The sequence below is a fragment of the Benincasa hispida genome, chromosome 7, assembly GCF_027475165.1.
Source record: "Benincasa hispida cultivar pf3 chromosome 7, pf3_genome.v1.1, whole genome shotgun sequence".
Lineage (NCBI taxonomy): Eukaryota > Viridiplantae > Streptophyta > Magnoliopsida > Cucurbitales > Cucurbitaceae > Benincasa > Benincasa hispida.
In genome coordinates this window covers 1,416,834-1,426,751 of record NC_143484.1, presented here as the reverse complement: position 1 = coordinate 1,426,751, position 9,918 = coordinate 1,416,834, and the positions used below count along the sequence as shown (strand labels likewise).

The window sequence follows — 9,918 nt, the reverse complement described above, 5'->3', positions numbered from 1 at the left end:
GGTTAAGGATCACTTGAATGAAGGGGTTGAGGAACATTAGAAAGAGAATCTCCCATTTTCCCCCTTTTTCACATTTGGCTGGTTTTTTCCTTTTTCGGCACTCGCAGTCATTTTTATCCTACATTTAAATTATAAATTAGTGACAGTACAATGTTAAGATAACTAATTCATGCTATAGTTTTACCTTGACTTCAGTGGCATCCTTTTGAGTTGAAGTCCCCACAACCTTGGCTGAATCTAAATCGAAAGGGCCCCTAAGATTGAATGTTTGGGTGGGCAGTTCATGTATTTCATCAGCGACCTGATAAACTGGCTGTTCATTGACAGTTGGATCATTGATAGTAGTGTCCATCAATTCAGATATTGGAGTCAGTTCTTCAGTTTTGGACTACTTATTAATCATCCAAGCTGGCTGTTCATTGACATGTGTCATTTGCATTGGTCTGAGGGGGATCTTCTCCATGTTGGGTTTCTTTATGGGTATGGGGGGATCTTATACACTGGTCTAATGAACCTCTGTATTGTTACCATCATCATTATGATCATCACGAGAAATCCCCTCATTATTGTCCCTCTCATCATGATGAGTCCTTATATTGTTACCATCCTGAACAAATCAAACAAAATATTCTTTGACGATCATTTAGATAATTGGATTTTCTAAACAATCATTTACACGATCGTTTATATTATCTAAACAATCTTATAAGACTATGTAAATGATCGTCCATTTGAGAATATCTATACGACTATACAGAAAAACATACCTCATTCAGATGATGGACTATCATCTTTATTTCATTCAGTTATTGGCCCATCAGATGTTGTTGGACAGTAAATGTATCTCCCATCTGACAAACCATGGTAGTCAAGTTCGCCAAATCTTTGCAAACTTCATTAATTTCCTCCCTAAGAACCATGTAGGATTTGGAATCATGATGTCTTAAGGACTTTTGCTACCTATTTGATGTTTCGTCACGTGCCCTTTTACCTTTCAAAGGGTTTTTCTGAACCGTCATTTATGGTTCTTCTATACGTTTCACATTTACAGGCTGATCTACATGGGGTTCATGCTCTTCGAGCCCCCCAAAGGACTCATGAGTATCGATGAAGTGTTCAACCCTTTCGATCATTCTTTCTCCAACAACATAAACCACATTAAGTCCTTCCAATCGGTCCTCCTTATACCTTATCTCCTCTGCGCTAGGTACAAGTATCGACATAATAATAGTCTATACATAAACAAATGAGCAAGTCAGAATGCATAATACTATAAACAAAGGAACAAGTCATAAACAATCAGTTACTTACTTTTTTTGGCTGAAAAACTTTATTGCTCAATGATTTGTAAGAGAACTTTGTTACACGTACATAACACACAGGTTGTTGAGTTTGGTGGCTATGAACTTTCTTGATGTGGATAAAATTTCGTAAGCCCAGACCTATAATATGGGAACTTTGTTACACGTACATAACACACAGGTTTAATGTATATTAGAGTGAATCAGAAACAAAAGTACATATCTGGAATGCAAGTGCGAATTCCTTTATACAGTACTACGAGGCATGGTGATCATTTTCTACTTTCTTTGAATCATATACCTCCTTCTTCTCATGCATGATAGTCTTCATGTTATTCAATGTATGTTTATAAAAGAGAGAAGACCAGTCGTAATGTACAAAGACTTCATGGTCATCGACAATCCAAAATATATTCACATCGAATTGGATTTTCTTGTATTTTCTAATCATCACCATTTCAATGAATAGTGCCAATGCAACCTTGACAACATCTTCGTCATTAGTAAAATTGAACTTCTCAAATGTGGTCTCCACATCCTTACGAGAACTATTCTTTTCATTTGGGTCATTCAGTCCAAGAATGAGTTCTCGCAGTCTTTTACCACTTGTTTCTCTTTCAACTATTTCCCTGGTCGGCCACAACCAAATTTTCAAGTTAAAATCATCTGGGGAGAATGTTACCTTCTTATCTAGAATGTTGAATGATATAACATATGGGTTTGCATCCGCTACCTCCTTTTACAAAAAGTGCTGCAAAAGTTGTCCATTAAAACAAGATCTATATCCAACAGCGAACCAAAGGCTGTTTTCCTATATAGTCTCATCTGTTCTTCTGTCAACTTATTCGTAATCATAGAGGAAATTTTGTGGACTTGGCAAAAGACTGTACAAGGGAAATATTTCTCAGTAGGGATGGCTATCTTACCAATCTGACAAGCATGTACATTACAACAATTAGTAAACAACCGCATAACAAAAATTAACCCATCGCATAACACAAAAAAATCGATCACATAACACAAAATAACTGATCACATAACAGATATCTCAACGATCGCGTAACAGTTAGCTAAATGATCGCATAACAGATAGCTAAATGATCACATGATATATACCCAAGCAATCACACAATAAATATCTAAACGATCGCTTAGTATTCATTATTCGATTGCTTAGTAATCTCTATCCGATCGCTTAGTAATATCTAAACGCTCGCTTAATATTCTTAAACACGTACTTAGTATTCTCCATCCGGTCTCTTAGTATTCTCTCAATGATTCGATTACGAATGAATACGCGATTAAACCCTAAAAGATAGTCAAACCTCGAATATCAACATACATTCTTCAAGGAGAAGAGTCTCATATCTTTTAGATCACGACATCGGTGGCAAGTGCGTAGAGACGAGTGACGAGAAACCTGCGAGGAGTGCTTTGAGAAGCAAATGAAAAAAATAAAGGGACATATCCTTGTAAAGTATTTTTAGAAAGAGGTTATTGGTAGATTTTTTTTTTTTTTTTTGGGTCATTTTGTGAAATTTCCCATTTCCTCTTCATCGTTTTTCGTTTTGATTTTTCATTTGGGTTTAATGAACCTGCCGCATTTGTTAGGGATGGGGTCGTCTTTGTTGGTGAACAGGGGATTTTTCTTCCTCTTACGCAGAGAAAAAATCTGGGTGGATGAAATGATTGAGCAAAATTTTCCAGTCTGGAGATAACAGTGGAGATGGCGGCGGTGGACGTGGCGGCGCCATCCGCAACAACTTCTGATCAGGAGAACATGGTCTGGCGAGCTCCGGCCAGATCATCGGTGAACTTCTGTTTTGTTTTCTCCCTCTCTTTAGTTTGATCTTCTTTGGATAGCTTATCATTGAGATATTCAACTTTTATAATGAGGTTTGATATGTTTCTATACAAAGAATATGATGTAACAAGCTATTTTAGTGGTTTGGGATAATAGTTCGTTTTCTCTTAATGCATATAGCTTACTGGAAGTACTTGAAACCTCCTTTTTCCTGTTTCCCCTTTTGGAAAGAAGAAGAACTAAAGTTATTGTAGTCGATGGCAATCACAGTCATATGTGTCGGTTCAACAATGTTTTATTTGGTTTGTACTGACTTGAACCGAAGCCAAGTTTATTATTAATTAATTAGTAGTTTTTCATTCATTTTTAAAGGACTTGGTATTTGAACAATCTTTGAAGTTAGAACTATGATTTTCTTTCTGTGATTGTGTTGTAAATAGCCAAGGGAGCATGTTTAAGAAAAAAAACCCAACATGGTGTTAAAAAGGGCTAATAAAGTTTGTTTCATTTGAATAATGTTGGGGAAGAATGTACTACACGTCGGTTGAATGAGCACGGTTCTTAATTGAATTGTTATTTGAACAGGATGATCCTTCTAGAGCTCAGAAGCATAAAGAATAACTAGATCATGCAACGGCACTCTCTTTAGCTGAAGATTTAAAAAGGTGAAATTGTATGATCCCCTAACCTGAACTTGGATTTTAAATGTTCTGCGCTATCACCCTTCTCAAAAAGGAATTACTAAGATCGAATCATTCTTCTTTTTCATTCATCAGGGTCTCGTTGGCTTATAGAAAATGATGAATCAATTGCTAGAGAACTGCAGGACAAGATGAATTTATCTCCATATCCTTCTTTTGCCCCCCTTCTCAGTTCCATCCTGGTGACTACAGGTATAATGCTATGTTATTCATCTGTTTCTTATTACCAAATGAATCTTATTCAATGATCTTTTGATCTACTCACTTGTATATGACTTTCACTTAACTAGACAACAAATTCCTTTTTCAAGCATAGAAATTTAGGATTAGTTCATAAAATGGTCTCCTTCTAACGGTCTAATATGCATAATCTTGTCTTGGAGTCGCAGGTATTGTGGTGGCTACAATCCTGCAATCAGCTATGACAATTATTTAGGCCCTGTTTGGTAACCATCAGGTTTTTAGTTTTTAGTTTTTGAAAATTAAGCCTACAACCATCTCTACCATCTCTTAATTTCTTTCTTTGTTATCTACTTTTTACTCATGTTTTGAAAAACGAAGCCAAATTTTGAAAACTAAAAAAAAATAGTTTTTAAAAATTTGTTTTTGTTTTTGGAACATGGTTAAGAATTCAACTTTTGTACTTTTGTAATTTATGAATTCAACTTCATTTTCAGAAGCCAAAAATAAAAAAACGAAATGGTTACCAAATGGGGCATTAGTAATTTATGATGTATGGGCACTTACTTTCATCATGAGTGCTTTTGTTATCCTTCTTGTGGTTATACTATTACCGAGCAAGAGGTATTTATTCTCTTTTTCCTTTGGTCTTAAGATCCTAATTGTGATTTTCTTCTCCTAGTTATGCTTCCCACTCTGTTTCCCTTTCCTTCTCATTCAAGTTCAAGGCTGCATGCAGAAATTTACCATTTAAAAACAATGTCATGGGGTAAAAAACATTCCCCTTCCTATAATTAATTGTAGTTATAGTTAGCAGTCCAAATGTGGGTCATGAATTTGAGCATATGCTGTGCCTTTAGAAATAAGAAGACTTGGTCGCCTTCCCAACAATATAATTAATATTATCAATCATTTTTAAATGTTTGATTTTGGAAAAGGGGGAAAAATTAAAATATGTTTAAGTTGTGACTTTGTAAGGTTGACTAACCAACTTCGTCAAATTGGTCTATTTGAAGATGATAAGAACATTTTGAACCTATTTATTTGAAAAATAAAGGGACTCCATTAGCAGCATCAATAGAGAATTAGGAGAGGCCAACAATGAAGGTTGGAAGAAATGGTAGCTTCTCATATCTTCTTCTTCTTCTTATTTCTCTTACATTTCTTTTTTCAACATTTTGCTTTGGGAAAGATAGCAGGCAGCTGACAGCAAGGAATTTCATCAGAGACCATGAAACTATATCATCCAATGACAGTTCGTTCAAGTTGGGGTTCTTCACACCTCTTAATGCAACGGCCCGGTACGTTGGCATTTGGCTCACAAAATATTCTCAACAAACCATAGTATGGGTAGCCAACAAAGACAATCCTCTCAATAATACTTCAGGGAGTTTTAGAATCTCGGAGGATGGGAACAATCTTGTGGTCATGGATGGAAACGATGTCATCCTTTGGTCTTCAAACGTTTCTTATTCTTCTACGACAAACAGAAGCGCCCGAGTTTTAGATTCGGGGAACCTTGTTTTGGAAGATGATGCTTCTGGGGAGATTATATGGGAGAGTTTCAAACATCCTTCGGATAAATTCTTGCCTTCCATGAAATTTATAACAGACACAAAAACCAACGAGAAAGATATGCTTACCTCATGGAATAGCCCTATAGATCCATCCACTGGAAATTTTTTTGGAGCTCTTGAAGTTGGTTTTATTCCTGAATTTGTTGTTTGGAAGAGAAGTGGTAATATCCATTGGCGATCTGCTCCATGGAACGGTCTGTCTTTTATGGGAATACCCGATATGGATTCCAGTTATCTCTCTGGATATAACCTTGATATTGAGTACAATACTTACACTATATATGTTGCTAACACTACCTATCATGGTAAAAAATATGGGTATGTACTTCTAAGCTCACTAGGGAATCTTGAACAAACGTCCTGGGATGATGAAAAACAGCAGTGGATGGTTACTTGGTCGGCTCTACAAACACCTTGTGATTACTATGGTGCTTGTGGGACATTTGGGATTTGTAATGGAAAAGCATCTCCTATTTGCAGCTGTATGAGTGGGTTTAAACCTAAAGAGGAAGAGGAGTGGAATCAAGGGAATTGGAGTGGTGGATGTGTGAGAAAAACGCCATTGAAGTGTCAGAACTCAAACCTTAGCGAAGAAGATGGTTTTCTTATGTTGGAAATGGTCAAAGTCCCTTATTTTGCTCAGTGGTCTAATTCCTCTAGTTCAATAAAGGATTGCGAAAGCAAGTGCAGGCAGAATTGTTCGTGTACTGCTTATGCCTATGAAAATGGTCTTCGTTGTATGCTGTGGAATAACCACTTAATTGATATACAAAAGTTTGAGAGTGGTGGAACCAATCTTTACTTTCGATTGGCACATCAAGACGTATATGCAGGTATAAATAATTATGCCCCTACACTTTCTGAACGGTATAATCAGTTGAGAGATGATTCTTGGTGGGGCGGTTGACTCGAAATCACTCAAAAGAGTTTCCCTCATTTTATTCCTTTTATTGAAATATTGAATTTGCCCTTAAAATAATCCATGTTATTTTATGTTCATGAGGATGGAAGATATGAGTAGGAAATAGTAATACATTAGTTAATTGTGAGGTTAGAATTCCAGCTATTTTAACTGGATCCCCAAAAATGTAGTGAGTTATAGCCAGGCTCCACCCATTTGAAGTTGGGACCCAAACAACCTCTAAGCGGGTCTTTAGGCCATTGAGTTGGTTATTATGTTCGGTGATAATTATAGTTTGTGTGGGTTATAATGTTTTGTAGGTTCTAATAATTTATGTTTTGGTGTAGACTATTTTAGTATGGGTTATAATAGTTTGTGTTTAGGGTGCAGACTATTTTAGTATAGGTAAAAAATAGTAAATACTGTTATAAAGAGAGAATGAGTACGAAATAGAAAATACTGTAATAAAGAGAGATTTGAAATAGTAGTATTGTAGTTAATTATAGGCTATAATAGTTAGAATCATCAACTATTATAATTGGAACTTCAAGCATAGAGTGGACTATAATAGCCTACTCTACACACTTGACGTTGGGGTTCCAAATACCCTTTAAGTGTTTAAACATGTATTTGTAGGAGAAAAAAAAGTTTAAATATATAAAAAGTCAATTCAAACGGACTCTATATCATATGGTCTATTTTTACGATATTCCCTAGAATTGTTTTCACATCCGCAGATGAAGTGCAAGACAAGAAAAGAATCATAATAACCATTGTGGTAATAGTGCTACCAATAACGCTTCTCATCTTCATCATTGCCATATACTTCTGGTGGAGAAGGAAAAGTTGCAGAAAAGGTAATAAAAGAACTTTCTCATTAATCGTTTTATAAAATGCAGCTGTCAAAATTTTGAATATGTTATTCCTTTAAACATTGTATAGGATATCGATATTATGATGTCATTTTCCTTTCCATTTTTTTAATTGTTCAAATGGACACATACTTTTATTCATTTGAACAAGTCCATTATTCTAGATGAGAGAAGCATGACATCTACCAAAGAAGAAAATGTTTTCAAGTTGATAATAAGGAATGACACGATTGGGGGTAAAATTAAATTGGAGGAGCTGCCTCTTTTTGATTTTGAGACGCTTGCCATTGCAACAAAAAATTTTGACTCGAGTTACAAGCTTGGCCAGGGCGGTTTTGGTCCCGTATATAAGGTAAAGTAGTAGTGGACTTGGTACATGTTTGAGAATGAACTGCAGGGTCGGTCCTGTTTAAGGAAAAATTTAAAGTAACCAAATTTCAATTGAAATGAAATCTTTAGAATAAATCAATGCAATTTAGGAGGACTCTGTGAAAAGACATCAATTCAAATCTTGGATTTTTGAATTGAGAGAGATCAAGAACTCTCACTATTTCTTAGATTCATGGATCCAATTCAATTTAGTGATTTTGAAATAATTAAAAATCACTTTTATTATATTCAAAATTACTATGAAACACATCTTTATTCACTCAAAAACGATTTAGGATTTGATTTTACACTTTTAAATGCGATTTCATACCATCGAAATTAATTTTGAATTATTAAAACCATGTTGTGTGATACTTTTGAGTATGACAAGAGTGATTTTGACTTGTAGTACTCCTGTTGTTAATATATACTTATTTTTTAAAAATTGTATTTGTTTTCGTACAATTTTCATGCAATTGTTTCAGGGACGATTGTTAGATGGACAGGAAATAGCAATAAAGAGACTTTCAAAAGCCTCTAAGCAAGGCTATGAAGAATTTACAAACGAAGTGATAGTAATTTCAAAACTACAACATAGAAATCTTGTGCGGCTTCTTGGATGTTGCATTGAAGGGGAAGAGAAGATGTTAATATATGAGTATATGCCCAACCTAAGTTTGGATGCATTCATCTTTGGTGAGATATGTTGCACTTGTTAAATTTTTATTAGACTTATTTCTCTTTTCACTGCATAAATAATTTACTAATCCCAATTAAAACTATTTTTGCTGGTAGACTCTGCGAAACAAAAACTATTAGATTGGAGAAAACGGTTTAACATCATTGATGGAATTGCCCGAGGTCTTCTTTACCTTCATAGAGATTCAAGATTGAGAATTATTCATAGAGATCTAAAGGCAAGTAATATTCTATTAGACGAAGATCTAAACCCTAAGATTTCAGACTTTGGTATGGCAAGAATATTTTGTGGTAACGAATTACAAGTCAATACTTCAAGGATTGTTGGAACCTAGTATGTATCACTCATCCTTTTATATTAAATTTGATTTTATAAATAATTATGTAATCTCTATTAATGTTAAAGTACGTTTGGATGAATATAGTGGATATATGTCACCTGAATATGCAATGCAAGGACAATTTTCAGAGAAATCAGATATCTTTAGTTTTGGAGTTTTGTTACTTGAGATTATAAGTGGCAAAAGAAATACAGGATTCTATTGCAACGAATATGCCTTGAGCTTATTGGAATTTGTAAGTAAATGGAAAACTTTAATCTTGAATTCATGATAATATTTAAATATCAATAACTAACTCATAACATTTGAAATATTGGTTTCAGGCATGGAAGTTATGGAGGGAAGACAATCTTATTTCTTTTATCGATCCAACATTAAATGAATTGTGTTGCGAATCAAAGATTGTGAGGTGCATTCAAGTAGGGTTGTTATGTGTTGAAGAATCTATAAATGATAGACCAAATGTCGCAACAATTATTTCGATGCTCAACAATGAAACTGAAGATATGCCTATTCCAAAACAACCTAGCTTCATTGGTAAACAACTTCAAAGTAACATAAAAGTGTCTCAATCATGCGGAAATAAATATTCTGTAAACAACCTTTCACTTTCCTCATTTGCAGCTCGATAGTAACATTGTAATCCTCCTACCTTGTTAAAAATTTGTTCCATTTATTCTCCAAACTTTAATATTATTTGGTTTCATCAAAGTAAGAATAACTCAACTAACATAAATTGACACTCTCAAGCGAAAAAGTTTGTAAGTTTGATTCCTCTCTTTCACGTAAAAATAGGCTATTTATTTATTTTTATTTTTTTGCCAAGTTAACGTCGATGAAGTTAAGGTCGATGGAGTTGTTCTGGCTTTAAACAAACAAATTGGAAGGTGGTTATTTTTTTTTCTTATTATTCATTTACAAGTATGAGTATTACCAACAATTGGAACCGCAACCATTGTTAGCTAAAATCTCTGCCTTTAGTATATTCCTAACTCTGCATTTCTCGTGGTGTATCCCTTGTAGGAAGGAAAGTTGTTCACTGGCTTTCTAGTGTCCAAATTGATCAGAGAGCTCTTCAATAAGTCAAATCAACTTTTTTGTAGTTACAACAAATAGGGAATCAGAGCTGTCGTGTGGAAGGTGATGAGTTTTGCTATGCAAAAACTTTTTGAG

General features: G+C 34.7%; 1 protein-coding gene across 11 annotated transcripts; it reads left to right on the top strand.

The window, feature by feature from the left end:
* Nucleotides 1-2,663: 2,663 nt before the first annotated feature.
* LOC120069508 (G-type lectin S-receptor-like serine/threonine-protein kinase At1g11300) lies at nucleotides 2,664-9,456 on the top strand. Of its 11 annotated transcripts, none has more exons than XM_090315767.1 (11): nucleotides 2,664-2,794; nucleotides 2,913-3,111; nucleotides 3,691-3,770; nucleotides 3,882-3,998; nucleotides 5,179-6,396; nucleotides 7,202-7,321; nucleotides 7,501-7,688; nucleotides 8,191-8,401; nucleotides 8,501-8,738; nucleotides 8,830-8,980; nucleotides 9,069-9,456. In XM_090315767.1, the coding sequence occupies exons 4-11, from the start codon at nucleotides 3,938-3,940 to the stop codon at nucleotides 9,375-9,377; spliced, it is 2,496 nt and encodes an 831-aa protein (XP_090171893.1). In that variant the 5' UTR covers nucleotides 2,664-2,794; nucleotides 2,913-3,111; nucleotides 3,691-3,770; nucleotides 3,882-3,937; the 3' UTR covers nucleotides 9,378-9,456. The 11 variants fall into 11 exon arrangements, with proteins under 11 accessions (XP_090171893.1, XP_038877211.2, XP_038877217.2 ...); XM_090315769.1 differs by lacking the exon at nucleotides 2,664-2,794 and adding an exon at nucleotides 4,196-4,610 and having other exon boundaries at nucleotides 2,884-3,111; XM_090315770.1 differs by lacking the exon at nucleotides 2,664-2,794 and adding an exon at nucleotides 4,196-4,610 and having other exon boundaries at nucleotides 2,884-3,111; nucleotides 3,691-3,778.
* Nucleotides 9,457-9,918: the final 462 nt, after the last annotated feature.

Excerpts from the sequence above, each read along its gene's own strand:
- LOC120069508 (XM_039021283.2), top strand. The coding sequence starts at position 5,088 with ATGAAGGTTGGAAGAAATGGTAGCTTCTCATATCTTCTTCTTCTTCTT. Across the intron at positions 7,322-7,500 it reads AAGGAAAAGTTGCAGAAAAG|ATGAGAGAAGCATGACATCT; the intron begins GTAATAAAAGAA and ends CCATTATTCTAG. Across the intron at positions 8,402-8,500 it reads TTTGGATGCATTCATCTTTG|ACTCTGCGAAACAAAAACTA; the intron begins GTGAGATATGTT and ends TTTTGCTGGTAG.